At 38.1% G+C, this 27969-nt stretch overlaps 1 protein-coding gene across 4 annotated transcripts in view; it reads left to right on the top strand.

Annotated features, from left to right (window-relative positions):
* Positions 1-27969, top strand: part of TXNDC16 (thioredoxin domain containing 16) — a 104275-nt gene that overhangs the window by 41663 nt on the left and 34643 nt on the right. For all 4 annotated transcript variants that reach the window (XM_060174959.1, XM_060174958.1, XM_060174957.1 and 1 more), the window contains 6 exons: positions 10117-10238; positions 10451-10541; positions 13077-13227; positions 23075-23241; positions 23628-23685; positions 26821-26941. In XM_060174959.1, coding sequence (XP_060030942.1) covers positions 10117-10238; positions 10451-10541; positions 13077-13227; positions 23075-23241; positions 23628-23685; positions 26821-26941 — 710 coding nt within the window. The remainder of the gene's footprint in view (positions 1-10116; positions 10239-10450; positions 10542-13076; positions 13228-23074; positions 23242-23627; positions 23686-26820; positions 26942-27969) is intronic.

Genomic DNA, 27969 nt, shown 5'->3' on the forward strand with positions numbered 1-27969 from the left:
GGGAATTTGCCCAGTGAAGAAAGAAAGCTAAGAAGTACAGGGAGAACTCTGAGCAAAGGCAGGGAAGTTAGATTGAGAGAGGATTAAAAAAAAATTATTTCTTTATTGGGGAATTATTGTTTTACATTCAACAGTAAATACAATAGTTTGTACATGCATAACATTCCCCAGTTTCCCATTTAACAATACAACCCCCACTATGTCATTTATCATCCTTTATGGACCTGTATTCTCCCCACCCACCCACCCCAGAGTCTTTTACTTTGGTGCGATATGCCAATTCCATTTCAGGTTCTACTTGTGTTTTCTTTTCTGATCTTGTTTTTCAACTTCTGCCTGAGAGTGAGATCATCCCATATTCATCCTTCAAGAGAGGATTGTTTTAACTGGAGTATGAAATGTGAAGCAAGAGATGAGAGTAGAGAAGTAGGAATGTGCCAGATCCTTATTTTCCATGTGAAAACATACAGACTTTCGAACAGTCACTGAACTAGGATAGACATAGTTGTAGGCCAAAATCTTGTGTGATTTTTTAGGCCTGACTAGTGCCAATTACAACTTGCCTAGCACGCCTCAGAGGGAGATGGTGCCCATCCATCTTTCAGTGGTTGGCACACAGCCAGTGTATTCAGAATACTACTCTTCCCAATTCCAAAGTCAGACATATTTCTATGTACACCTGCATTTATAGCCCAGAGACTTCCATTCAGAGGCTTTACTCTTGGGGTCTGAGGTACTTCCAGGTACATCTGCTGAGATTTCAGATATGTTGTCTCTGACAGAAGAATTTTTCTCCATTGTGATTTAATATCTCCACCCTCTCCCCCAAAGACAGATCAATAAAAGGCAGGAGAGCCTTTTATTTGGGGCTCTTTGTAATAAGATGATTCCATATGTCTGCACTAAGTCCACTGTATGCTATCCTGGTGCGATTCCATGAGGTCAAGGAATAAAATACTGTGAAGATGACACCCTGACTTTTTGCTTCTTGCTTGCTCTTTAGAGAATAAAGGCTTGACTGTTAATTTTAGTTTGGTTCTTTGTCCTGTGTGACAGCCTCCACAACTGATTGTTCAACAGAGGGTTGTAGGCAGGCAAATGATGGGATTACATTAATATTTCACAGTAATTTCTGGTGGGCATGAAATAATTTGTGGAGTCTAAGCACACTTAGAAACCATTATGGGAACATTGTACAATTAAGGATAGACATGAAGGTGTTTACTTCACCAGAACTTCATATCCCATCCTCTCCCCTGATAGCTTTACTATTCTTTAATAGCTGAAGCAGGTCTGCAGGTGTCTGTCTTTCTCTCCCCCTCTCTGTCTTTCCCTCCTTTCTCCATTTCTCTCTGTCCTATCCAATAACAATGACATCAATAAGCACAACAATGTTAAACAACAAGGGCAACAAAAGGGAAAAATAAAATAAATAAATATTAAAAAATAAAAAAAGGATTTGAGTAATGACAGGCATATAAAAATAAAAATTTTCTTTTTTTTTCTTTTCCTGGGAAAAAATAGCTAAGTGGCCTGCCTGCTACTCTCAAAGCAGGACAAGTGGATGTTTTATTTCCTTTATTTTTCTGAAATTCATCTAATTTCGGACATATATCTTTTTTAACTAATAGTTGTTATAGAAGCATCTTGGGGTGGATGGGGAGCCAAGAAAAAAGAAGGCCTTTCAGAGGCTGGAATAGTACTAGAGTCAGAGAAACTCTAGGCTGTTTTTACTCCATCAATAGAAAACTCTGAGAAAGGCTTTTCCGCTGCTCATTTATGCTAGTATTTCTCTTCTTTGGGTACAGTGTCAAGATGTATAGGCCTGTGTAAGGGATTATAGAGAACCCTAGATGTCTTTGTATTTGGGAAATTAATGTTAAAATATTAAAGTTAGGAAACCATGGGGGAAAATCATAGACATTAAATTATGAATGTCATTATTTTTGGTTATTATTACCTCATGGAAATGACTATTTAATGAGCTTTGGGACATTAGGCATGGTAACATCTCTAAGCCTCATGACCTTATCTGAAAAATGAAGCTAATGATAGTACTGACTCAGATGGTTGTGAAAATTAAATAAGACACAGTGTGTTGCTGAATATTCTTAGTTTTAAGCCCCCAAATCTGGGTCTGACTGGCTTAAATAGAAAAGGATTTGGAGTGGAAAATCTCAAGCTCAGTAGAAGTGCTGGAGAACTGGGTTCAGTTTATTTACAGTGAAAATCATGACACAATTATCTGGGCTGGAGGGGGGAGGGGACTGCTACACTACTGCTGAGCACTGGATGCCACAGTTTGTATCACCTGCATTGTAACTGTTGTCACTGGTCTGTGAGGCTGGCTGCTGCTATTACTGCATCTTGAAATAATTCTGTGGTGCCCTTGATGTCTTTCTATACTCAGTTCTTGTATAGAATGTTAGACAAGTGATTCTGGATCACAGAGCTGCAATAGGGAGTCTGGAAAATGAAGTTTCCAAAACTGTTATTTTTCTTGAGGGGACTTGGCCTCTGCCAGCCATGAAGATTTAGAAAACTGAGAATTTTCACAACAAAATAGGGCTGGTAGTCCCTCACTGGAAAAAATTTCATTAGAGTGATTAGTATCACATCATAAATTCCTCTAAATGCTAGATTCCACCTACAAGTGAAATCATCTGGTGTTCATACTTTTCTTTTTGGCTTCTCTTACTTAACATAAAATTCCTTCAAGTTCTATCCAAGATGAGGTAGTGGTGATGACTTAATTTTTTTTTTTGCCTCCAGGGTTATTGCTGGGGCTCAGTGCCTGCACCATGAATCCACTGCTCCTGGAGGCCATTTTTCCCCCTTTTGTTGCCTTTGTTGTTGTAGCCTTGTTGTGGTCATTATTGTTGTTGTTGATGTTTGTTGTTGGATAGGATAGAGAGAAATGGAGAGAGGAGGGGAAGACAGAGGGGGAAAGAAAGATAGACACCTGCGGACCTGCTTCACTGCCTGTGAAGCGACTCCCCTGCAGGTGGGAAGCCGGGGGCTCAAACCGGGGTTCTTAACACCAGTCCTTGTGCTTTGCACCATATGCGCTTAACCCGCTGGGCTACCGCCCAAATCCTGACTTAATCATTTTAAACAACTGAGTAGAATTCCATTGTGTATACATAACACAACTTTATAGCCAGCCATTTATCTATTGGACATCTGAGTTACTTCCATGTTTGGGCTATTGTGCTGCTAATAAGATAGGTGCACATAGATATCTTTGGATAGGTATTTTTGTTTCTTTTGGGTAGATACCTAAAAAAGAAATTGCTTGGTCATAAATAAGTCCATTTCTACTGTTTTGAGAAATCTCCAAACTGTTTTCTGCAAGAGTTGGGCCAATTTGCATTCCCACCAGTGTGTAGAAGGGTTCCTTTCCCCCTCTTCCTCATCAACATTTGTTTCCGTCCTTTGTAATGTATGACATTCTAACAAGTATAAAATAGCATCTCATTGCCTTTATTTGCACTTCTTCTTCTAGCGTTTGCCGCCTTTATTTGCACTTATCTGATGCAAATCAGTGACTTTGTGTACTTTCTCCTGTGTGTTCCCCTTCGAAATGATAAAAGATCAAGTTTTTTTTTTTTTTACAAAGTTGAAATCTATAACAAACATAAACAAACATTAAAACCAATGCAAGTTATAAGAGCTATCTTAGGGTTCCACAGATATCACAGTACTTCACAGTTTTCATTCAGAGCTATATATAGAGACAGAGATCAAGGGAGAAACACCACAATACCAGAACTTCTCTCAGTGCTATTGAGTTCCCATGTATTGGTGAAGTTCAGATCTGTGCTGCACACATGTACATTTTCCATAGGCTACACAATGCTTTTGGTGATAGAAAAGATTGAAAGTAGAAGCAGATATAAGAATTCAACTTTCTTCCATTTAGTCTAGAATTATAGAATTTTCAGAAGTTTAAAACATTTTGTTTCTCATTAAATTAGTGTTTTATTTTGGAGAATTTAGCTATATTTTAAGTGTCATGTGTATTAATATACAGTGGTGTTTATTATTTTTCAAGAGTTTTTAAATTAGTAATTTACTGATGATTTGCAAAAGTTATACAATAACAGGGCTGTACCGTACCCACTGCCAAAGTTCTGAGTGTACCCTTACCCCCTGAGTTAATAACTATTTTAAATTTCAATCTTAATGGTGCTGGGCATTGGTGCACTAGTTTAAGTGCATATAGTATGAAGTTCAAGGACCCCTGTAAGCATCCCAGTTGGAGCCCCCGGCTTCCCACCTGCAGGGGGTCCCTTCATAAGTGGTGAAGCAGGTGTGCAGGTATCTATCTTTTTCTTTCTTGCTCTACCTTCCCTTCCCCCCTCTCAGTTTCTTTCTGTCCTGTCCAATAAAATGGAAAAAAATGACTTCTAGGAGCAGTGGATTCGTAGTGCCCGTACTGATCGATAAGCTAGCTGGGAGGCAAAAATAAATAAATAAATAAATAAAATTCTATTTTAATTTACATTTTGTTAGCTATTTATGGATGTAACCTATATGAAAATTCTTTGAGCACCTCAACAATTTTAAGGACATGAGAAGATCTTGAGACCAAAGAGTTTGAGAACACGTGTAATTGTGGGAAATGTCATGTTTTCATTAGAGTCTATGGTGACTAATTCATTAATTTCATTAGAGTCTATGGTGACTAATTTATTAGAAATAGTTGGGTGAACTTTTATTTATTTAAGTATGTAAATTTGGAACAGCTTTCAAAACTTTAAGTTTAGTCTAATACACACACACACACACACACACACACACACACACACCCTCTCCCCACCCAATTCTTATCTCTTAATATTGTAAAAATGTCATTCCGTCCTCTCCTGGCTTCTTCAGTCTGTATTGAGAGATCTGGTGAGAGCCTGGTGGTTTTGCCTCTGTCAGCTTCTTCCTTTCCCTTGCAGCCTGAAATATTTCTTCCTTGTCCTTACTTTTAGAAAGTGTTATTACTATGTATTTTTGTGTATGTCTTGGTTCAGAATTTTTGGATTTTGTTCAACTTCCTTTAAAATCTATATTTTGAACATTGCCCAGGTGTGGAAAGTTTTCTGCAATAATTTCTTTGAATATGCCCTCTGCTCATCTCTCTTTTTCATCCTCAGGCACCCCAATAACTCACATTTTTGCTTCTGATGGAGTCTCTTATTTCACAGACAGTTGCTTCATATTTTGTAAACCTTTCTTCTTAAGCTGTTTTGCATTCTGAAAGTGTGGTGGTTTTATCTCCCAGTTTTGCTGTTCTGTTGTCAAGCTAGTTTACTCTGGGTATAAGACCTCTTATCTATAGGCATTTGTGCTGTTAAGGGTTTCCTTTAATTTTAAGATTTCCTTTAGGAGTTCTTTTTTGTGACATTCTTAGCCCTTTGGTGAAAGATCACTGGCTTCTTTAGTTTACATTTGTATGTTATGGTTGAAATCTTGAATGGCCTTCATATTTAGCTTTCTGAATTAAAGCTCAGACATACCTTCCAAATCCTTATGATGACGAAGTGTGTTTTCTCCTATAGTTGCACTGTGGTTGGTTGTATTGTTTATAGGTGGTGGTGGTGTGGTGGCAACAAGGTGAGGGGGGAGGTCGGTAGTGGGGAGGGGGAGTCTTCCCTGTTACTCACATTAAGTTGAGGTAAGCCTACAGTGGTTGGTGGGTTTCTCAATATGGCTACACTTGTTTCCCATGGCTGCTTTCCTGTTTCCTGATCTGAGATGGTTGGTGTGGATGTTGCTCTTCAAGGCTTGAACTATGCTTTGTCTGCCCTATTTTATTATTATTATTAATAATAATTATTATTCTGGCCTCTGGCTGCCCTGCTGTGCAGTTTTGGGTGTTCTTGAGCTTCTGCTGTCTGCTGGCAGCTTGATTCTGCTTCTTTTCCTCAGCTGCTGGTATCTCTAGGAATTTGAGCCATTTCTGCCGGATGATGCTCTCCTCTACCACTTCCCACAAGCTCATCTGTGCTCGCCTGGTTCTCAAACTTTGTAGGTTGTGCTTAGGTTTATTTATTTATTTATTTATTTATTTATTTATTTATTTATTTATTTTTAACCCAGGTCTACTCTTTCAATAGTTGCTGCACCTTAACCATGCTCTTGGAATTCCAGGAGAGTAAACTCTTTAGTGCTCTGTACTTACATTTCTTCAAATAAAGAATGGGAATTAGTAATTATAAGTTCAAAAAAAAATTTACTGATTATTGGCTGGTAGTCTCTGTAACCTAAGTTGTTATGGGAATATTATGGTTAAAATATGTAAATCCCTGGCCTCAGATAATAGTTTAGTAAGAAAGGTTGAAGTAAATAAGTAAGTGACTAGAAAAGTAGTTATAATTGTGATAGGTACTATGAAGGTATCAAATAGTGTGAAATGGAAGTGAAAAGGCTATAGGACAACAGTGAAGGCAACTCTGAGGCAATAGTATTTAAATTGATACCAGATGTGTGAGAAAGAACAGAAGGAATAATTTTTATTTTATTTATTTATTTATTTATAAAAAGGAAACACTGACAAAACCACAGGACAAGAGGGGCACAACTCCACACAATTCCCACCACCAGATCTCCGCATCCCACCCACTCCCCTGATAATCTTCCTATTTTTATCCCTCTGGGAGTATTGACCAAGGGATATTATGGGGTGCAGAATGTGGAAGATCCTTCTGAACATGGGCGTTGACTGGTCGATCCATACTCCCAGCCTGCCTCTCTCTTTCCTTAGTAGGGTGGGGCTTTGCGGAAGCAGAGCTCCAGGACACATTGGTGGTGTCATTTGCCCAGGGAAGTCTGGTCGGCATCTTGCTAGCATCTGGAACCTGGTGGCTGAAAAGAGAGTTAACATACAAAGCCAAACAAATTGTTGAACAATAATGGACCTAAAGGCTGGAATAGTGCAGATGAAGAATTGGGGGTCCTCCACTTTGTAGATAGCTAGTAGGCATATTTTACTTATATTTCAAAGGGCCTGTGGCTATACTAGTTTTTCTTCCCCCCCCCCAGCCTGAAATCTGATATGCAGGTGGATCCAATTTATTGTCTGGGGAGATGATGTCATGGCTGGAAAAGGAACAGAAAGCTGGATCAGGGAAGAGAGTAGCTCCCTAATATGGGAAAGGTGTATAAACATTGTTGACTGTAAACCCCATGGTTTGATTTGGTCTGGGGCCCATATTCAGCTTGGGAGCCTATGTGACCTCTGCATCCCTGTAGATCTGAGCTCACATTCTGTGGTCATGAATAGGAACATTCCAAGCTGCCCCAATATCAGTATCCATCTTCCTCAGGTGTAGCATAGAGTATGTTGTCCAGCCTCCCTTTGGAGGATGGAGCATTCTCTACCTTTGTTGATCCAAGTTGAGGGCAAGGTCCTATGGGGGACCCACAAAGGGGTCCATTTTTTTGTTCCTGATAGAGATGACCGGTAACAATGGAGAGAGGGATATATTTGAGGTCTAGGCCCATCATGTCATTTTGGGAACCTCAGGACTTCCTGAATAGGGCCCTAGCTGATGGGGCAGCCCAACAGTGACCAAAGAGCCACCATTAAAGTATGATAGTCTCTTGCCCCCATTCAGCTCCTGCAGTCCCTGCCCTGCTAAGGTTAGTTTTGGAGTGAGTGAGAGAACTGTAATAAGAAGTAGGTGAGGAAGGTATCTAAGTCTAATTAGATACTGACTCACTGCAGGCTATTGTGGACTTTTGCTTTCAGGTATATATTTTGCCCTAATTTATGGATAAATGTGAATGAACATATGCTCTATCTCACGGGACCTGGTCTATATCTAGGTTTTGGGACTTTGTTAGGAAGTGAACCATCTGGAATGGAATTAGAGCATATTATGAAAGGAAAGGTCTCACCTGAGTAATGAGGGTGAAGGGTTAACATTCCATGCCTGAAGTCTCTGGACACAGTCAGAAGTAAAGCATGCTGAGGTGGTACTTGTTGCATTGATTAGGCTGGGATCAGTGGATGCAATATCATTTGGTATGAATTGAGAGAAGCATGCAGAAAAGTGAACCCCACCTTAGAGGTTCCAGAACTGGGGGAAATATAGGTTCTATAGCAGAAATAGGAGGTTCCTACTGTCTTAGGGTTAAAAAGACAATCACATTATTTGGTAATTGGGTTAACTTTGAAAAATCCCTTTGTTAGGATTTTTTTGTATCATACACAACATCACCATAATTTATGTCCTTTGAAATTATTTGTATATAGCTGTGCCACTGGTTGCTTCTGTTCTCTCTGGTCTAGGCTTATGAGAGAGTCAACATATCAAAGACTCAGCCTATGTATTAAAAAGTCTGTGCTTTAAAATGTTTGAGACAATCATTTTTCCCTCTCATATTAATTAAATAATGATTTATGTGACTAAAATTAGTAGGAGTGTACATAAACACCATTCCCACCACCAAAAGACTGTTTCCCATCCCACCCACCCCACACCCTTGCCTCCCTGAGAAGCTGAATATCCACCCTCACCCTCACCGCAGGGTTTTTACTTTGGTGCTTTGGCCAAATCCTGCTTTTAGTTTCCCTTTCTATTCTTCTTTTTCAACTTCTGTTGATGAGTGGGATCATCCCATATTCATCTTTATCTTTCTGACTTAGCTTACTTAACATAATTCCTTCTAGTTCCATCCAAGATGCATAGTATTCCATTGTGTATATATACATACCACAGCTTTCTCAGCTACTCATCTGTTGTTGGACACCTGGGTTGCTTCCAGGTTTTAGCTATTATGAATTGAGCTTCGATGAACATAGGTGTACAATATCTTTTTGGTTGGGTGTTATGGAGTGCTTGGGGTATATCCCCAGGAGAGGAATTACTGGGTAATATGGAATGTCCATGTCTAGCCTTGTGAGAGTTCTCCAGACTGCTCTGCATAGGGGCTGGACCAATTTACATTCCCACCAGCAGTGTAGAAGTGTTCCTCTGTCCCCACAGCCTCTCCAGCATTTGTTGCTGCTGTCCTTTTTGATATATGCCATTCTCACACGGGAGAGATGGTGTTTTAATGTTTCTTTATTTGCATTTATCTGACAATCAGTGACCTGAAGCAATTTTTCATGTGTTTGTTAGCCTTTTAGGTCTCTTCTGTAGTGAATGTTCTGTTTATATCCTCTGCGCATTTTTGGATGGGGTCATTTGCTTTTTTGTTGCTAAATTTGCTGAGCTCTTTGTATATTTTGGTGATTAGTCTCTTGTTTGATGTATGGCATGTGAAGATCTTCCATTCTGTGAGGGTCTCCTTGTTTGTGTGATAGTTTCTTTGGCTGTGCAGAAGCTTTTCAATTTGATGTAGTTCCATTGGTTTGTTTCTGTTTTAGTCTTCCTTACAATTGGGTTTGTATCATCAAAGATATCCTTGAGGTTTAGGTGGGAAAATGTTCCACCAATGTTTTCCTCTAAGTATTTGATAATTTTTGGTCTAACATTCAGGCCTTTGGTCTGCTTGTAGTTGATTTTTATTTCTGGTGAGATAAGGTGGTTCAGTTTCATTCTTCTGCATGTTTCAACCCAGTTTTCCCAGTACCATTTATTGAAGAGAGCTTCCTTTCTCTATTTAATACTTTGGGCCCCCTTATCAAAGATTAGATGTCCATAGGTGTGGGGGAGAAAGAATAGTTTTTAGCAGAAAACTGTATACATAAATGATCTGAGGTGTGCTGAAAGTTGAGTAGACATGACAAGTCCTGAACAAAATGAGGTTGGAAAAATAAGCAAGATAATAAGTCATACATGACCTTACATATCGTGGAAAGAAATCTGTTTAGATGTTGAGTTAAATGGACAGATTAGGATATAAGGATTATAGTTTCCACAGTGATGTGGTTGTGATGGGGGAATGAGTGCCATTTCTCACAGATGTCCTGATTGATGCTCTTAAGGACACACTGATGACTGAGAGAGTGATTTTAATTAAATATTAAAAGTGCTTAAATTCTTACTACTGGTAGTTTGATCAAATAAATTTAATTTTTTATATTAGATTCTTTAACTTACTCTACAAATATTTATTAAACAACTGAGTACATATCAGATTTTTTAAAACTAACTGCATACCTAATTATTTCAGTGCTCTTCTTTTCAATGAAGTCAAATATATCACCACCTGGGAAGACCTTCAGAATATAGACAATGCTCTGAAAGGAAAAGCAAACATTGTATTTTCTTATGTAAGAGCTATTGGAACACCAGGTACTGAGTATAATAGACTTTTCACAATTTATTTAATTGCCTGTACTTTCCCAGCTGGGATTCCTGCAAATTGCAAATAACTTTTATTTAAATACAGTATAATGGAGCATAAAATGATGGAGGGTAATAATTAGAACAAAAGTTTATGTGAAGCTGTACAAATTAGTCCCTACTCTCTCCAATTCTCTTGTCTTTATTTCTTTATTTTCCAGAGCATAGGGCAATTATGGAAGCTGCTTTTGTGTATGGGAACACATACCAGTTTGTCTTAACTACAGAAATTGCCGTTTTGGAAAGCATTGGGTATGTATATTCTTATATGACATATGACAATAATTCAACTTGCACATATTTCACCTTATTCAACATGGCCATCATATTCTAACAGTATGGACGTATGTGACAGGAATTGCAAGCAGATGTGAATTTGTAAGTGAAACCTTAAATCCCTTTCATTACTAACATCTGCTGTACTGCAATCTGAAAATGAATTTAAATGTGCAGAGTGATGATAGACTAAGATGAACAAAATGTGTGGATAAGTCACAAAATGCAACTCCAAGAGTAACCAAGTGTATGTCAGGAATAGAATCCATACACTAATCATATAGGTGAGAAAATAATAGTTTCTCTAACTAAGCTCCAGAAATTCTCTAAGAGTTCTGTGGATTACTCTGTTATTATCATCTTAGATATATTTAAGTGGAGATTTTGAACAGAGATTAAAAATAATGAGAGAGAATGACTTCCCCCAAGAAAAAAAGATTGTTATTTCAGACAGATAGGTCCATATAAGCCAGGGTGCAAGTATATATAGCTTTTTGAGGGGATCCTAACTAGTCACATATTGCTTAAAGGAAAGTACTGAGTATAACAGAGCCTACCTGTGTTGGTAATCTCTGAAATAATAACTAGGGACCCTTTGGTTTTTAATCTCTCTGATGATCTTCCTTTCTGGTCATTTGGTTTTTAATCTCTCTTATAATCTTCCTTTCTCTTTTCCTTCCCTAACCCCAGCTTGAGGCTGAATGAAATTTTTTTTTTGTTTCTCATAGTATTTTATGTTACTTATACTTTAAACCACATTTATAAATCTACATTTACATATAAGCTACATTTACAAAGCAAATTTTAATTGTTTTTCTAAACATTTTACCTTCAAACTCCTTAAAGATTTGAATTATTTTATTAATGTTAATCTTTTGAATTTAGCCCAGTGTGTGATACTTAGTATCAGATACACAAATAGTGCCTGACACATTAAATAAATCTTTGAGGGATCATTTATTTCTTTAATCACAGAATCCATTAAAAAGGTTTAGTGATTATACTTCAAATTAGAGAACCTTGAAACTCAGTTTAAACATTGATCAAGAATTAAAATAGTATTATAAAAATAAAAAATTTCAGCATTTTGCCACAATCTACTAATGCCATATGGAGATGTTTAAAATGCTATTTTGGTTTTGGCAAACCTAGTCACTTTAAGTTTATCTTTGAATTCTCATATTGAAGGGAATGCCAAATTAAAATTATAAACTATATTTGCTAATTTTTATATTATTTTACTTTTGGCAAACCTACTTTTCCACTTTGAATTCTCATTAAAATTAAAATTATAAACTATATTTGCTGAATTTTGTATTATTTCAGATATAAACTCATAAGCTCCCACAAAGTGTCACATGGTTTCTACCTTTTTTTTTTTTTCCTCCGGGGTTATTGCTAGGGCTCAGTGCCTGCACCATGAATCCATTGTTCCTGGAGGCCATTTTTTTCCGCCTTGTTTGTTATAGCCTTGTTGCCCTTGTTGTTGTAGCTTTGTTGTGGCTATTATTGTTGTGGTTGATGTTGTTTGCTGTTGGATAGGACAGAGAGAAATGGAGAGGGGGGAGAGAAAGATAAGACACCTGCAGACCTGCTTCACCTACTGTGAAGCTACCCCCCTGCAGGTGGGGAGCCAGGGACTCGAACCAGAATCCTTCCACTGGTCCTTGCACTTTGCATCACATGCGCTTAACCCGCTGTGCCTGACCCCCATGGTTTCTATCTTAAGGCTTGTTTTGGCTGAAGTTTATTCAAAACAGATTTGAGTTTAAATTAAACCTAGAAAATTTGTGTTAACAAGCTTTATTTAGCATAGCTGTAGAAAAGCAACTATGAGGCAGAGGGTAGATAGCATAATGGTTATGCAAGCAGACTCTCATGCCTGAGGCTCCAAAGTCCCAGGTTCAATCCCCCACACCACCATAAGCGAGAGCTGAACAGTGCTCTGGTTAAAAAATAAATAAAAATTAAAAAGTCTAATAAAAAAGCAACTATGTTGAAGATAATTTTATTGTTTTCATAGTGACAGCCTATTAAAAAAGTATGTAGACCTGTAGACCTGTCTATAACTTATTAAGATGCTTTCACATAAGAGAATTCAGGGAACAAAAGTGCTTATACTATTCATAAGGTTTCTTAAAAACACTCAAGTTAAACCTCTTTAATATTACACCCTTTCTTCCTTTTTGCCTAGTTCTACTTAATTTTAATGTTCAACTCTTCTAGGGTGTTTTTTTTTTTTTTTTTTAGATATATTAATTTACTAATATAGAAGAGAACCAGAACGTCAGTATGGTACACACATGCCAAGGATCGAATTGAGGATCTTATGCCTGAGAGTCCATGGTTTACCTACTGTGCTACCTCCTGGGTCACATGAGTTTTTACTCAATTAGTAATTCAAAAGCATGAGACTTAAGTTAAAGGGGTTTGCTTGCTTTGCCTGTCTAGATGGTAGAAGAATCAAATACTGAACTTCAAGTGGGTCTGTTTCTAATTTTTAATTTGCAGCACTGAGGATATAGAATATGCACATCTCTACTTTTTTCATTGTAAAGCAGTCTTGGACTTGACCCAGCAATGTAAAAGAACACTAATGGCACAGTCATTGACTACACTGAACATTCACCAATTTATAAAGACAATGGAAGCACCTCTGTTGGTATGCCTCTTATTTTAATATATTACATAAAGTGTACTGAATTTTAATTCATGGATATATGTTTTATTTAGGAAAGCTATATCTTTCCCCCTTTTGTATCTGTATTTTCCATTTAGAAGAATTTAGTTGTTCTTTATTAGATGCAGGCTAGAAGATAAAAACCATTTACTAAATAATAGTTTAATGGTATGAGGGATTGCTGCACTGGAACCACACTGTTGCCTTGTAAGTTGGAATATTCCATGGTAGTTATAATGATATGTGACCATGCTAAGATCACAAAAACTGCATAATGGTTAAGGAATAAACCTCTTTTGTGAAATTTTTATCCTTGTTTAAGGGTTGGTAAATATGGGAACAATAGCACTTATGCTGCCCCAGTTTCCTTAGCATTAGACTGAAAGAGTTTCATAGAGATTTAGTATGTTATAGTGATTGACTTTTGCTTCTGAAAGTTTGAAAGGCTATCATGAGCATGAGTAAAACTTTCAGTAGATTTTTTAATTCAGTATATCTTTAAAAAATTAATATGGTAGGAGTCAGGCGGTAGCGTAGCGGTTAAGCGCAGGTGGCACAAAGCACAAGGACCGGCGAGAGGATCCCGGTTCAAGCCCCCGGCTCCCCACCTGCAGGGGAGTCGCTTCACAATCTTTCTCTCCCCATCTCTGTCTCCCCCTCCTCTCTCTATTTCTCTCTGTCCTATCCAACAGTGAAGACATCAACAATAATAACAATAATAACTACAACAATAAAACAAGGGCAAAAACAAAGGGAAAATGAATAAATAAATATTTTAAAAAATTAATATGGTACATGGCATTTTATAAATAATCCAAACAATGCAGTAAAGTGGAAAGGAAAAAAAAAAAACAACTAGATAGGGTGGAAGATAGTTCATGGGGTAGGGATCCTCCTGCCTTGCCATTCATGTAGTTCTTGTTCAAGTTTTGGCATCACATGGGAGTGCCATGGCACAGGAACTGGAGTATCTCTGTGTCTTGGCTTTTAAAAAAAATATATATATATATATTATTTTGATAGGACAGAGCAATTGAAATAGAAGGGAGAGATAGGGAGGGAGGAAGGCAGAGAGAGAGAGAGAGAGAGAAAGACAGACAGACATACATCGGCCACACTGTTTTGCTGCTAATGAATTTTCCAGAGAGAGAGAGAGAGAGAGAGAGAGAAAGACAGACATACATCGGCCACACTGTTTTGCTGCTAATGAATTTTCCTGCTGGAAGTGGGGACGAGGGGTAGAATTCAGGACCTTGAGCATGGTAATGTGTAAACTCAACTGGGTGCACCACCCCTGGCTCCCAGAGGATAAGATCTTAAACATTACAGTGACCTCAAAGGTTGATGGAAGTCTTGGGAATCTGGGAGATGAATGTATTTTACATGTAGAAGGGATTTGAATTGTGGCCCAAAGTCCAGGAATTAAGATTCCTTGCCCATATCCCCAACTGAATTCAGTAGTTAGTAGTAGCTTGCTGGCTATGTGGCCAGTTTTAGAGTGGAGGCTCCAGGTTCCCATTGAAATACTCCACTAAAGCTTCCAGTGGAAGGGGGATATGGAACTCTAGTGGAGGGAATTGTATGGAATTGTATCACAGTCTTGTCAATCATTATTAAATCACTAATATAAAAAAAATATTCCACTAATGCTATATGTTTCAGTGATGCGCTTGTAGGTGTATGAATAAAATGAATGATTCTTGCTATTTTAAGCCATTAGGTTTGGTATACAAAGTAGTGATAGATGCTTGGAACACACCTGCCAGTTGAACTTATCTGTTTCTCTGACATTAACTACACTGTCTTAGATCTGAATTTTTTAAAGGTTTTTTAAAAAAAAATTTATTCCCTTTTGTTGCCCTTGTTTTATTGTTGTAGCTATTAGTGGTGTTGTTGATGTTGTCATTGTTGGATAGAACAGAGAGAAATAGAGAGAGGAAGGGAAGACAGAGAGGGGGAGAGAAAGATAGACACCTGTAGACCTGCTTCACTGCCTGTGAAGCAACCCCCCTGCAGGTGGGGAGCCGGGGCTCGAACCAGGATACTTACACAGGTCCTTGCACTTTGTTCCACGTGCGCTTAAACCGCTGCTCTACTGCGCGACTCCAGATCTTAATTTTTACTCTTTGTGCTTAACTGGGTGTGCCACTGCCTGTCCCAGTATCTGAATTTTAAGTCACATGCTTATTTGGAGCTCTGTCTTATATATTTAGCCACTAATTAGAGCTATTCCTCCTTAAGCATAGCAGTTCCAATGTTAATATTCTGTCTTTATAAATCATCTGTTCTTAATTCATCATTTTGGTATTAACCAGTTACTATCCAGTTAATCATGGTGAAAACCTTGACAATCATTCTCAATTCTTTCATCTCCCTGAATCAAATTTTACATAGTAGTTACCTTTTGTATTCACTATTCAAATAGCCATAATTTTAATGAAGACCCTTTCCATTGTTCATATGTATTACTTTATAGTGACTGATTGGTTTCTGGCTTTCTATTTTTTTCTTTTCTTTATTTAATTTATTTCTTTATTGGGGAATTAATGTTTTACATTCAACAGTAAATACAATAATTTGTACATGCATAATGTTCCCCAGTTTCCCATTTAACAATACAACCCCCATTATGTCATTTATTATCCTTCATGGACCTGTATTCTCCTCACCCACTCCCACCCCAGAGAGGTTTTTCTGTATCATACACAACATCACCATAATTTATGTCCTTTGACATTATTTGTGTATAGTTGTGCCACCGGTTGCTTCTGTTCTCCCTTGTCTAAGCTTTTTTTTCTTTTGCCTCCAGGGTTATTGCTGGGGCTCAGTGCCTGCACCATGAATCCACTACTGGAGGCCATTATTTTTCCCCCTTTTGTTACCCTTGTTGTTGTAGCTTTGTTGTGGTTATTATTGTTGTTGTTGATGTCGCTTGTTGTTGGATAGGACAGAGAGAAAGGGAGAGAAGAGGGGAAGACAGAGACGGGGAGAGAAAGATAGACACCTGCAGACTTGCTTCACCGCTTGTGAAGTGACTCCCCTGCAGGTGGGGAGCCTGGGGCTTAAACCATGATCCTCCCGTGGGTCCTTGGGTTTTGTGCCATGTGCACTTAACCGTCTGTGCTACCGCCCGACCCCCTGGTCTAAGCTTTTAAGAAAGTCAGCATATCAAAGACTCAGCCTATGGTCTGTGCATTAAAAAGTTTAAGACATTCAATCAATTTTTCCCCTCTCATTAATTAAATAGTGATTTATATGAATAGGAGTGTACATAAACATCATTCCCACAACCAAAACACTGTGTCCCATCCCACCCCCCCCCATGATGATGAACATCCACCCTCACCCTCTACCCAGGGTTTTTACTTTCGTGCCCTTCTCCAAATTCAGTCAAATCCTGCTTTGAGTTTCCTTCTCTGTTCTTCTTTCGGAGTTCTGATTCCCCAGAGCCCTGCTCCACTAGGGAAGGAGAGAGGCAGGCCAGGAGTATGGATCAGCCTGCCAACGCCCATGTTCAATGGGGAAGCAATTACAGAAGCCAGACTTTACACCTTCTGCATCCCACAGTGATCTTGGGTCCATTCTCCCAGAGTGTTAAAGAATAGAAAAGCTATTGGGGGAGGGGATGGGCTGTGGAGTTCTGTGGTGGGAATTGTGTGTTGTTCCCCTCTTATCCTATGGTTTTGTCAATGTTTCCTTTTTACAAATAAATTAAAAAATTAACAAAAATGAAAACTAAAGAAAACTATAAAAAAAAAAAAATGAAAAGATACTCCAGGTAGCCTTCCCAGGCAGGGTGGAGGTTCTGATTATTCTGGTATTTTGTCACTCAAATAGAGCTCCAGCCACCTAAAAAAAAGAAAAGGAAAACAAAAAGAAAAAGGCTTGGAATGACATCCCTGGTGAGCCAGGAATCTTGGTAAAGAAAATAGCACAGCAGGAAGCCTGCTAGGATTGGTTGGCCAAACATTGGGGGCTAGTTCTGATGTCAGGGGTAGGGGTGAGTTCAGAAATAATCAAGCCAAAGATTTTCCTTTTTCTGTCCTTTTTTTGTCTGTTTTCCAGCCCAAGAGTGGGTTATAGGACTCTTTTGGTGTCATCCTGACCACCCCATATTCACCCTCCTACTGACTCCCAGAATCCTATGCTGTCCAGAGAATCCCAGGTTGTAAGCTGCTTTTTGGAACGCATACCAGGTGTTGTTTCCAAGTTGCCATTTTGGTTCCACTCCCTCTGGTCTTTTATATTTACACTAAGTTCATTGTCCACATAACCTATAGAGTGTTATTTAATTTTTATAGTCCTTAATGACTTCAATTTATTTGCTTCTTAGAATAATGTTCATGTTTTTTAGTGGTTTAATCCCTTGCCAAATCTCAAGGCTCACTATCTATCCCTCCTTTTCACTTTACAGTACTGAATTACTTATAATTCTCTAAGAACTAAAAGAAGAAAACAACCTTCCAGATGTTTCTTCTTCTTCAGACATAATTCAGTAACTATTTCTTCCAGCTGTTTTACCACTTCAGGTTCTGGCATAGTTCAGTTTCAGCTGTTTTAAGATTGAACTTCCCATCTTCAGGCTATTTTCAGGCTGTGGTCACATGGCCCACTCAAAAAAATTGCTGCTTTTCTCTTCAAAACCAGCAGCAGACCAATCTTATTTAGTGTACTGCAGTAGAATCTTATCTAATCAAGGTAATGGCTCTACTTTGAATCCTACCCAAACTCAAGGAATTATGGTTATACAACATGTATATACCAGTAGTATTGAGGGCCATTTTAGAATTCTGAACATAATATGTAAATACTGCATTCTCTATGGAAGTTTTTATGATTTAAAAAAACTCTCAATAATTGGAATGGTTATAAGAATGTATCTTGTATATATCCTTTTATTCTCTTTTTATTGGGGGGGTTAATGTATTACATCGACAGTTAATACAATAGTTTTTACATGCATACCATTTCTCAGTTTTCCAAATAGCAGTATAACCCCCACTAGGTCCTATGTCATCCTTTTTGGACCTGTACACTCCTCCCCATGAACCCCAGAATCTTTTACTTTGATGCAATACACCAACTCCAGTTCAGGTTCTACTTGTGTTTTCTCTTCTGATCTTGTTTTTCAACTTCTGCCTGAGCATGAGATCATCCCATGTTCATCCTTCTGTTTCTTTTTTTAAAATTTTTTAAATTTTTAAAAAAATTTCTTTATTGGGGAATTAATGTTTTACATTCAACAGTTAATACAATAGTTTTTACATGCATAACATTCCCCAGTTTCCCATTTAACAATACAACCCCCACTAGGTCCTCTATCATCCTTCATGGACCTGTATTCTCCCCACCCACCCACCCCAGAGTCTTTTACTTTGGTGCGATATGCCAATTCCATTTCAGGTTCTACTTGTGTTTTCTTTTCTGATCTTGTTTTTCAACTTCTGCCTGAGAGAGAGATCATCCCATATTCATCCTTCTGTTTCTGACTTATTTCACTTAACATGAATTTTTCAAGGTCCATCCAAGATCGGCTGAAAACGGTGAAGTCACCATTTTTTATAGCTTAGTAGTATTCTATTGTGTATATATATATATACACCACAACTTGCTCAACCACTCGTATGTTGTTGGACACCTGGGTTGCTTCTAGGTTTTGGCTATTACAAATTGTGCTGCCAAGAACATATGTGTACACAGATCTTTTTGGATGGCTGTGTTGGGTTTCTTAGGATATATCCCCTGGAGAGGAATTGCAGGATCATAGGGTAGGTCCATTTCTAGCCTTTTGAGAGTTCTCCAGACTGTTCTCCCCAGAGGCTGGACCAATTTACATTCCCACCAGCAGTGCAGGAGGGTTCCTTTGACCCCACATTTCTAGCATTTGTTGCTGCTGTTACCTTTTCTCATGTATGACATTCTCACAGAAGTGAAGTGGTATCTCATTATTGTCTTTATTTGCATTTCTCTGACAAATCAAAGACTTTGAACATTTTTTTCATGTTTTTCCTGGCATTTTGGATTTTGTAGCATTTTGATCATGAATGAGTGTTGGATTTTGTCAAATGCTTTCTCTGCATCTATTGATATAACCATGTGGTTTTTGGTCTTGCATTTATTGATTTGGTGAATCACATTGATTGATTTACGTATATTAAACCAGCTTTGTACCCCTGGGATAAACCCCACTTGGTCATGATGAACAATCTTTTTTTTTTTTTTTAATATTTGCTGATTTATTCCCTTGTTGTTTTATTGTAGTTATTGTTGTTGAATGCGTTGTTGTTGGATAGGAAAGAGAGAAATGGAGAGAGAAGGGGAAGATAGAGGGGGAGAGAAAGATAGACACCTGCAGACCCGCTTCACCACCTGTGAAGGGACTCCACTGCAGGTGGGAGCTCTAGGCTCGAACCAGGATCCTTATGCGGGTCCTTGTGCTTTGCGCCATGTGCGCCTAACCCGCTGAGCTCACCTGACTCCCAACAATCTTTTTGATATACTGCTGTATCTGGTTGGCTAGAAATTTGTTCAGTATTTTAGCTTTTATGTTCATCAGAGATCTTGGTCTATAGATTTCTTTTTTGGTTGTGTCTGCTTTTGGTAGTAGAGTGATGTTGGCTTCATAGAAGCTGGAAGGGAGTATTCCAGTGTCTTCAATCTTCTGGAAGACTTTTAAAAGTAGAGATCTTAGCTCTTCCTTGAAGGCTTTGTAGAATTCATTTGTAAAACAATCTGGTCCAGGACTTTTATTCTTGGGAAGGTTTTTTATAACTGTTCCAATTTTGTTGGCTGTGATGGGCCTGTTCACATTATCTAGTTCCTCTTTATTTAATTTTGAAAGTTCGTAGGTATCTAGGAAATTGTCCATTTTTTCCAGGTTCTCTGCCTTGGTGCCATATAGTTGTTCATAGAATCCTTGTATGATATGTTGAATTTCTGTGGTGTCTGTTGTGATATCTCCTCTTTCATTTACTTTCATTTTCATTTATTTGGGTCTTCTCCCTTTTTGTTTTGTGAGTCTGGCTAAAGGTTTGTCGATTTTGTTCACTCTTTTGAAGAACCAATATTTCCTTTCGTTGATCTTTTGTATGTTTTTTTTTATTTTCAATGTTATTTATTTCTGTCTTAATTTTAGTTATTTCTGTCCTGGTTGCTTCAGCATTCCTTTGTTCTTCTTCTAGGTGTTTAAGGTGTGCAATCAGATTGTTTATTTGTGCTTTTTCTTGTTTCCTAATGTGTGCTTATCTCTTTTTACTCTACATACTGAATATTCACTGGGTTCTTTCAATTTGACAACTCATGCCCTTCAGTTGGGGAAACTTTTGTATTTATTTCCATGATTATTTCTTTTCTCCTAATTTGTTCCCTTCTTTCTTACTGGAGAGAAATCCTATTCATCATCTGGCTATTTGGATGATGAACCTCTTATACTAGGCCTTAAATTCTGTCACCATTAACTATTTCCTATCAGCTGTTAAACTTTTTGTTAGATTTATTCAACTTAACTTTTTTGTTTTGTTTGTGGATGTGGTATCTCCCCATCTTCTTGGAGTTACTAGTAGTGATTTTTTAAATCTTTCTTCTGTTTTCTTCATGTAGTATTTTTTGCTTGTTTGGGTCTTTGTTGTTCATGTTAGAGATTTTCCTCAGATATTGGCTACCTTTTGAATTCAGGATTTAAACTGTGAAACCAAGGGAATTAACTCACCCAGTAGAATACTTGCCTCACCATGTGCAAGGCCTAGGTTCAAGTCCAGGATTGTAGCTGGGGAGTTCTTTGAATGGTACAGCGGTGTTGGGCTTTCTTGCCTGTCTGTCTTCATTTTTCTCTCTCTCCTCTGCCTTTCTTCATCTTGCTTAAATAATGAATGGGAAAGCTATCAGGGGAGGGGGTGGGATATATGGAGATTGGGTGGTGGGAATTGTGTGGAGTTGTACCCCTCCTACCCTATGGTTTTGTTAATTTATCCTTTCTTAAATAAAAAAAAAAAAGAAAAAGAAAAAAATAATGAATGGCAACAATTAGCTTCCAAAACAGTTCACCAGTGAGGGTGTGCTTGTGAGAGACTCCTAGTACTGCATAAAAATAAAAATAAATTAAAAAATAAAAAAATGGGAATCAGGCAGTAGCACAGTGGGTAAAGCGCAAGGACAATACTAAGCTCGAACCCCAGCTCCCCACCTGCAGGGGCGTCATTTCACAGGCGGTGAAGCAGGTCTGCAGGTGTCTGTCTTTCTCTCCCCCTCTCTGTCTTCCCCTCCCCTCTCCATTTCTCTCTGTCCTATCCAACAACAATGATATCAATAATAACTACAACAATAAAACAAGAGGGACAACAAAAGGGAATAAATAAATATAAAAAAAATAAAAAGATCTGGAAAATTTGAGTCCATTGATTACACTTATCAATGTTATCATTAAGTATTGGGCCTAGTATACTGTTTATTGTAACCCCATGTATCTTTAGACTTTTCCTTGGGTTTACTCAAGATTTCCAGAAAAAGATCTTCAGTGAATACTGAAGATATTTTTGTCAGAGGACAAAAATCTGACTATTAATATTCTGAGAACAGAGTGGGGATGGGGCTGGAGGTCTCCTCAGCATTAGTTTACTCATTTCCCTAGATTTTTTCATACTGTTTACACTTTTTTTTTTCAGTCAAAACATATTTATTCATCCTCCCTTTTCCCTCCCTCTCCCCTCCTCTCTCTTTCCATTTTATCTGGGGGTTAATGGCTTATAACACAGTTGTCTACACATGGGTTCCATTTCCTAGCTCTGCATCATGGGTGTCTGCAACATATTCTCACCCCCAACATAGCCCCCCCGCCAGCCCTCCTCTTCTGTTTTTTCCCCAAAGTTCCTTGTCTTGGTGAAATATCCAACTACTCCCAGTCCAAGTCTCACCCTGTGGTCTCCGTTTCTGACTCTGTCTCCCAAGTTTCACCTATGTGTGTAGTCAGCTGGCATTCCTACCTCTCTTCTTGACTCACGCCACCCAGCATTTTTCTTTCAGGTTCCAAGGGAGGTGAGACAAAGTTTGGGATTTTAGAGTTTTTGGTCTAGTATGTGACCTTTTGATATCTGGCCTTGTTTCACTGCTCTGGGCTATTTCAGATAGAAACAGAGAGATAGGCAGAGAGAAGGGAAAAGATGTTTTTAGTGCAGTGGGGGCCAGGCTTGAACCTGGTTCTCAAACATGGCAAAGAAGCACACTACCTGAGTGAACTATATGGCTAGCCCAGATGTTTATTTTAAGCTGTTGTTTTAATTTGGGTATTTTTTATTCATCTGTAATATTTCGTTTGTGACATGTTAAATTGTTTTAAAAAGATGACTTTTTGTGAACAAAAATATTTATCTTTTATTCAGAAAATGTCTTTGGGATAGCAAAAATAACTATAATATTGTATGATAAATGTTTTTAAAGGTGAGAACTCAGAGAAGTTCTTCATTGTTTGGAGTGGGGACCCAACTCAAACTTGGGTCACACTCATGGCAAAGGAAGTACCCTCCCTGATCAAATTCTTACCCTCAAGTTTTATTCGTGTGTGGGTGTCAGGGAGGGAGGGGGAGAGAGAGAGAGAAATCCATTGGAGCACTGCTTGGACCTGGCATATGGTGGTATTGGCGATCAAACCTGGGGCTTTAAGCATGCAATTTCTTATGAGACCATTTTTGTTAAAATCGATTTATTTCATAGTCCTTTTCCCTCTCCCTCTTATTCTTTTTAAACATATGAGTTTGTTATTAAGAACTGGTAGGGCATAAATCTAAATGTTGGAACATTATTATTATACAGTAAAGACTTTTTTTTTTAAATGAAGACTGAAGTTGCTGAAGATCCACAACAAGTTTCGACTGTTCATCTCCAACTAGGATTACCGCTGGTTTTTCTTGTTAGTCAACAAGCTACACATGAAGCTGATAGAAGAACTGCAGAATGGGTTGCTTGGCGTCTTCTAGGAAAAGCAGGAGTTCTACTCTTGTTAAGGTATCTTAAACATTAAATATTCACTAATTTTAGCAACATGCTAATGTATTTCACAGTATGGTTACATAGGCATTTGTTAAGAAACTGAAACCTTTAATATATTTTAATATAGTTAGAATTAATTTCTAGGCTGCTGTCTGTACATTATTAGTTTGATTTGCAACTTAGACTGTTAAACTTTGCTAAATGAGGATGTAGATTATGGTAGAGGCTAGAAAATCCATAGTGTATTTGTCTGAAAATTTTCTTATACTCACTGAGTTGTAATTTTTCATAAATACTTCTTTTGGTTTAAAAACTTTTAGTTTTATTTCAGATTGAATGATTGAGATTCTTCAGTATAGCAACATAAGACATTTACTTATTATTACCATTATTTTGAAAAGGGATTCTTTGGAAGAGAGCATTCCTCAGCATGCTAATGTGGCTTTCAAAAGAGAAGAGGTTAGTTGTTTCATGTATTGGCCTATAGTGTATCTTTGCTTATAGAAACATTATACTTGTGGTCTTAAATAATACGTGTTTACTATAATAAATTTTTAAAATTGTAATTGCCTAAAGATAATTTCTGTTAATTTTTTTATTGTTTGTTTTCTTTTGTTCCTTGGTCTCATACTCACATTTATATATATTTTTATTAGTGATTTAGTAGTGATTAACAAGATTTTAAGGTAAAGGGGTGCCATGTTTATATTTTTAAGATAATTAGGATCATGTTGTAATCCTTTTTCCTTTAAATTATATTTAATTAGTTGTTTTTGTAGCCTGACTTTGTACTATTTTAAATATTACTGATTCTTTCCTTTTAGTTAAGTTTCTGAAAGTTGAAATTGTCAAAGGAAGTAGGAATTTAACATTTTTTTAAAAAGATGCCATCAGGATGCTGGCCAGGCTTCCCTGGATTGAAGACCCCACCAATGTGTCCTGGAGCTCCGCTTCCCCAGAGACCCACCCTACTAGGGAAAGAGAGAGGCAGACTGGGAGTATGGATCGACCAATCAACGCCCATGTTCAGCGGGGAAGCAATTACAGAAGCCAGACCTTCTACCTTCTGCAACCCACAACAACCCTGGGTCCATGCTCCCAGAGGGATAGAGAATGGGAAAGCTATCATGGGAGGGGGTGGGATATGGAGATTGGGTGGTGGGAATTGTGTGGAGTTGTACCCCTCCTACCCTATGGTTTTGTTAATTAATCCTTTCTTAAATAAAAAAAAATATTTATTTCCTTTTTGTTGCCCTTGTTTTTATTGTTGTTGTAGTTATTGTTGATGTCATCGTTGTTTGATAGGACAGAGAGTAATGGAGAGAGGGGGGGAAGACAGAGAGGGGGAGAGAAAGACAGACACCTGCAGACCTGCTTCACCGCCTGTGAAGTGACTCCCCTGCAGGTGGAGAGCGGGGGCTTGAACTGGGATCCTTATGTCAGTCCTTGAGCTTTGCGCTACGTGCGCTTAACCCATTGCACTACCGCCCGGCCTTGAATTGAAACATTTTTATGTGGTTACTCTTTTTTTCACCCCAAGCCAAAAAAAAGAAAAGAAAAATGTTGGGTTCAGAGGCAGCTTAGCAATATCATGCATATATGAAGCCCTGAATTCACTCAACAGGAAGTTAAACATTTTTATGTGATTGCTGTTGAGTGAATTCAGGGCTTCACACATGCATGATATTGCTAAGCTGCTTCTGAGCCCAACATTTTTCTTTTCTTTTTGGCTTGGGGTGAAAAAAAAGAGGGTAAAAGAGAGGAGAGAGAGAGACAGACAGATAGAGAGAAAAGACATATCAGAGCACCACTCTACCATCCATATAGCTTCCTTGTTGCCATCCATGGTGCTTCCATATAGTAACAGGGCTCAAGCCCAAGGCTTCTTTCTTAGTAACTCTACCAATTGAGCTGTCACTTGAGCCTGGAAATGGGAATTTTTGTTTTTGCTGCTAAGGTTATTGCTGGGACTCTGCCTGCATAACTCCACCTTTCCCAGCAGATTCTTTTCTTCCTTTTTTTTTAGATAGTGAGAGACAGAAAGGTAGAGATACAGAAGGAGAAAGAGAGAGAGAACGAATGGAGAGATGGAGAGAAGAGAGACACCCTAGCACTGTTCCACTGCACATGAAGCTTCTCTGCAGAGGTGCTCCTGTATGTTGACTAGGGGCTGGAACCTGAGTCCCCATAGCTGGTGAAGTATTGGGTCAGCCATCTCTTAGCCCCTGACACCTACACACATTGTCAATTTACCCATTAGGATCATTGTACTCTTTGGGGTCCAAAGGTAACTTGTTTAGTAGGGAACATGTTTTATCATATGTGTAGCCGTGGTTCAAGCCTCAACACTAAATAGAGTTCTGTGGCACCCGAGGGAAGTTCTGCTGCTATAGTGTCTTTTCCCTTTTTTTGATCTCTGTCTGAAGTATAAAAAAATGAAAGAAAGTCACCCCGGAAACAGTAAAATCACAAATGTGCAAAATCCCAGTGCTGCTACAAAAGGGGAAGTTATACTTTTATCAGCGTAGTTTAAAACACCTTGTTTCTCATACATTTTTGTCAGTACTAAATTTTACCTTTTTTTTTTTTGCTGTAAGTTTTTTTTTGTATTTTAAAAAATTTTTTATTTATAAAAAGGAAACACTGACAAAAACCATAGGATAAGAGGGGTGGGAGTCAGGCTGTAGTGCAGCGGGCTAAGCGCGGGTGGCGCAAACCACAAGGACCGTCATAAGGATCCTGGTTCGAACCCCGGCTCCCCACCTGCAGGGGAGTCACTTCACAGGCGGTGAAGCAGGTCTGCAGGTGTCTATCTCTCCTCCTCTCTGTCTTCCCCTCCCTCTCTATTTCTCTCTGTCCTATCCAACAACAACAACAACAATAATAATAACTACAACAATAAAACAACAAGGGCAACAAAAGGGAATAAATAAATAAAATTTAAAAAAAAAGGATAAGGGGTACAACTCCATACAATTCCCACCATCTGTATCCCATTCCATTCCCTGATAGCTTTCCTATTCTTTATCTCTCTGGGAGTATAGACCCAGGGTCATTATGCAGAAGGGTGGAAGATCTGGCTTCTGTAATTGCTTCCCCGCTGAACATGGGGGTTGGCAGTTCAATCCATACTCCCAGCCTGTCTGTCTCTTTCCCTAGTGGGGCAGGGTTCTGGGGAAGCGGGGCTCCAGACACATTGGTGGGATTCTGCCCAGGAAAGTCCGGTTGGCATCATGTTAGCATCTAGAACCTGGTGGCTAAAAAAAGAGTTAACCTATAAAGCTAAACATTGTTGACTAATCATGAACCTAAAGGTTATGCTTGTATTTAAACAGGCAGTTAAACTAGTGTAATCGTTTTATTCAGACTTCAGTGTAATGCATTTGTGACAAGAAGCCAGTGAGATTTTTATTTTATCTCTCTCTGCCATCCTTTATGTAGCACACTATATGTTTATATAAGGTGTGCTTTTGATACTTTTCATAGGTTATGGAATTCATTTTCTTTTTCTGGTATTTCATTTGAAAATTGATGTCCAAAGGTAACTAAAATGTATAACAAAATGCCTTGCTATTTAAATTGTTTAAATTCTAGGGAAGACGAGTGGAATATTTGGTATTACATGATATTGATTCAGTAATTTCTCATGTGGAAAATAATATGCACGTTGAGCAAATACAACATGAAGACGATGACTTGGAGGAACCAGACATGGGTAATATGTTTTATGATGCTCATCCCCTATACCTGTACAGAACTGATAAAGTCAATGATATTAAATTTTAATGAAATTGCTCCTAGAATATCCAGAGTATAAAGATATCCAAAGAAACTTATTTAATAACATTTTACCAAGTTAACTAGGTGAAAAGATGTAAGGATGCTATATTTTGTTTAATGTGATACTTTTCATTGCTGTATGTTAGACTTATAGATTTCAGATCTATATTCTTCAAATCAGTTCTTCCAGCTCTGCTGATCTATTTCTTGTTTTAAAATGAGCCATTCTTTTTTTTTTTTCTTTTCTTTCTTTTCCCTCCAGGGATATCACTACGAATCCACGGCTCCTGGAGGCCATTTTTCTCCATAGGCTTCACTGCTTGTGTGTGTGTGTGTGTGTGTGTGTGTGTGTGTGTGTGTGTGTGTGTGTGTGTGTGTAATTGGGATCCTTGCACAAGTCCTTGTGCTTTGTACTATCTGTGCTTAACCTGGTGTGCTACCGCCCAGCCTCCAAAATGACCAATTCTTTCACCCCAACTTGTTTTAGTAGAATTTGCTTTCCCTCGTTATCTATGATATATTGAATTCTTCTATGTCTCAGGGACTTCACATATGCTACTTTCTTTGCCTGAAACATTCTTTTCTTGATTCTTTACCTGGTAGATTTTGGATTTCCCAATCTAAATCCCCCTTTACAGTACCACATTCTGTCTTTTATTTTTATAAGCTGATAAAAACATATACCTATATATTTATTTAATGACCAGTTTATTAGCTAATTTATCTATAAACAAACACTTCTGGTAGCAGGGATTATACTGATTCCGTATACTATTTTCTCTGGTGTCTATTATTGTACTTGTTATATTATAGAGTATAAACAAACACTGTTCAGTGTGTATAGCTTTGCTGATCTACTTCTTGTTTAAAAATGAGCCATTCTTTTTTCTTTTTTTTTCCTCTCCAGGGATATCACTACAAATCCACTGTTCCTGGAGGCCATTTTTGGTCTATTTAAGTTAT

Source organism: Erinaceus europaeus, chromosome 16, assembly GCF_950295315.1.
Source record: "Erinaceus europaeus chromosome 16, mEriEur2.1, whole genome shotgun sequence".
NCBI classification, from domain to species: Eukaryota; Metazoa; Chordata; class Mammalia; order Eulipotyphla; family Erinaceidae; genus Erinaceus; species Erinaceus europaeus.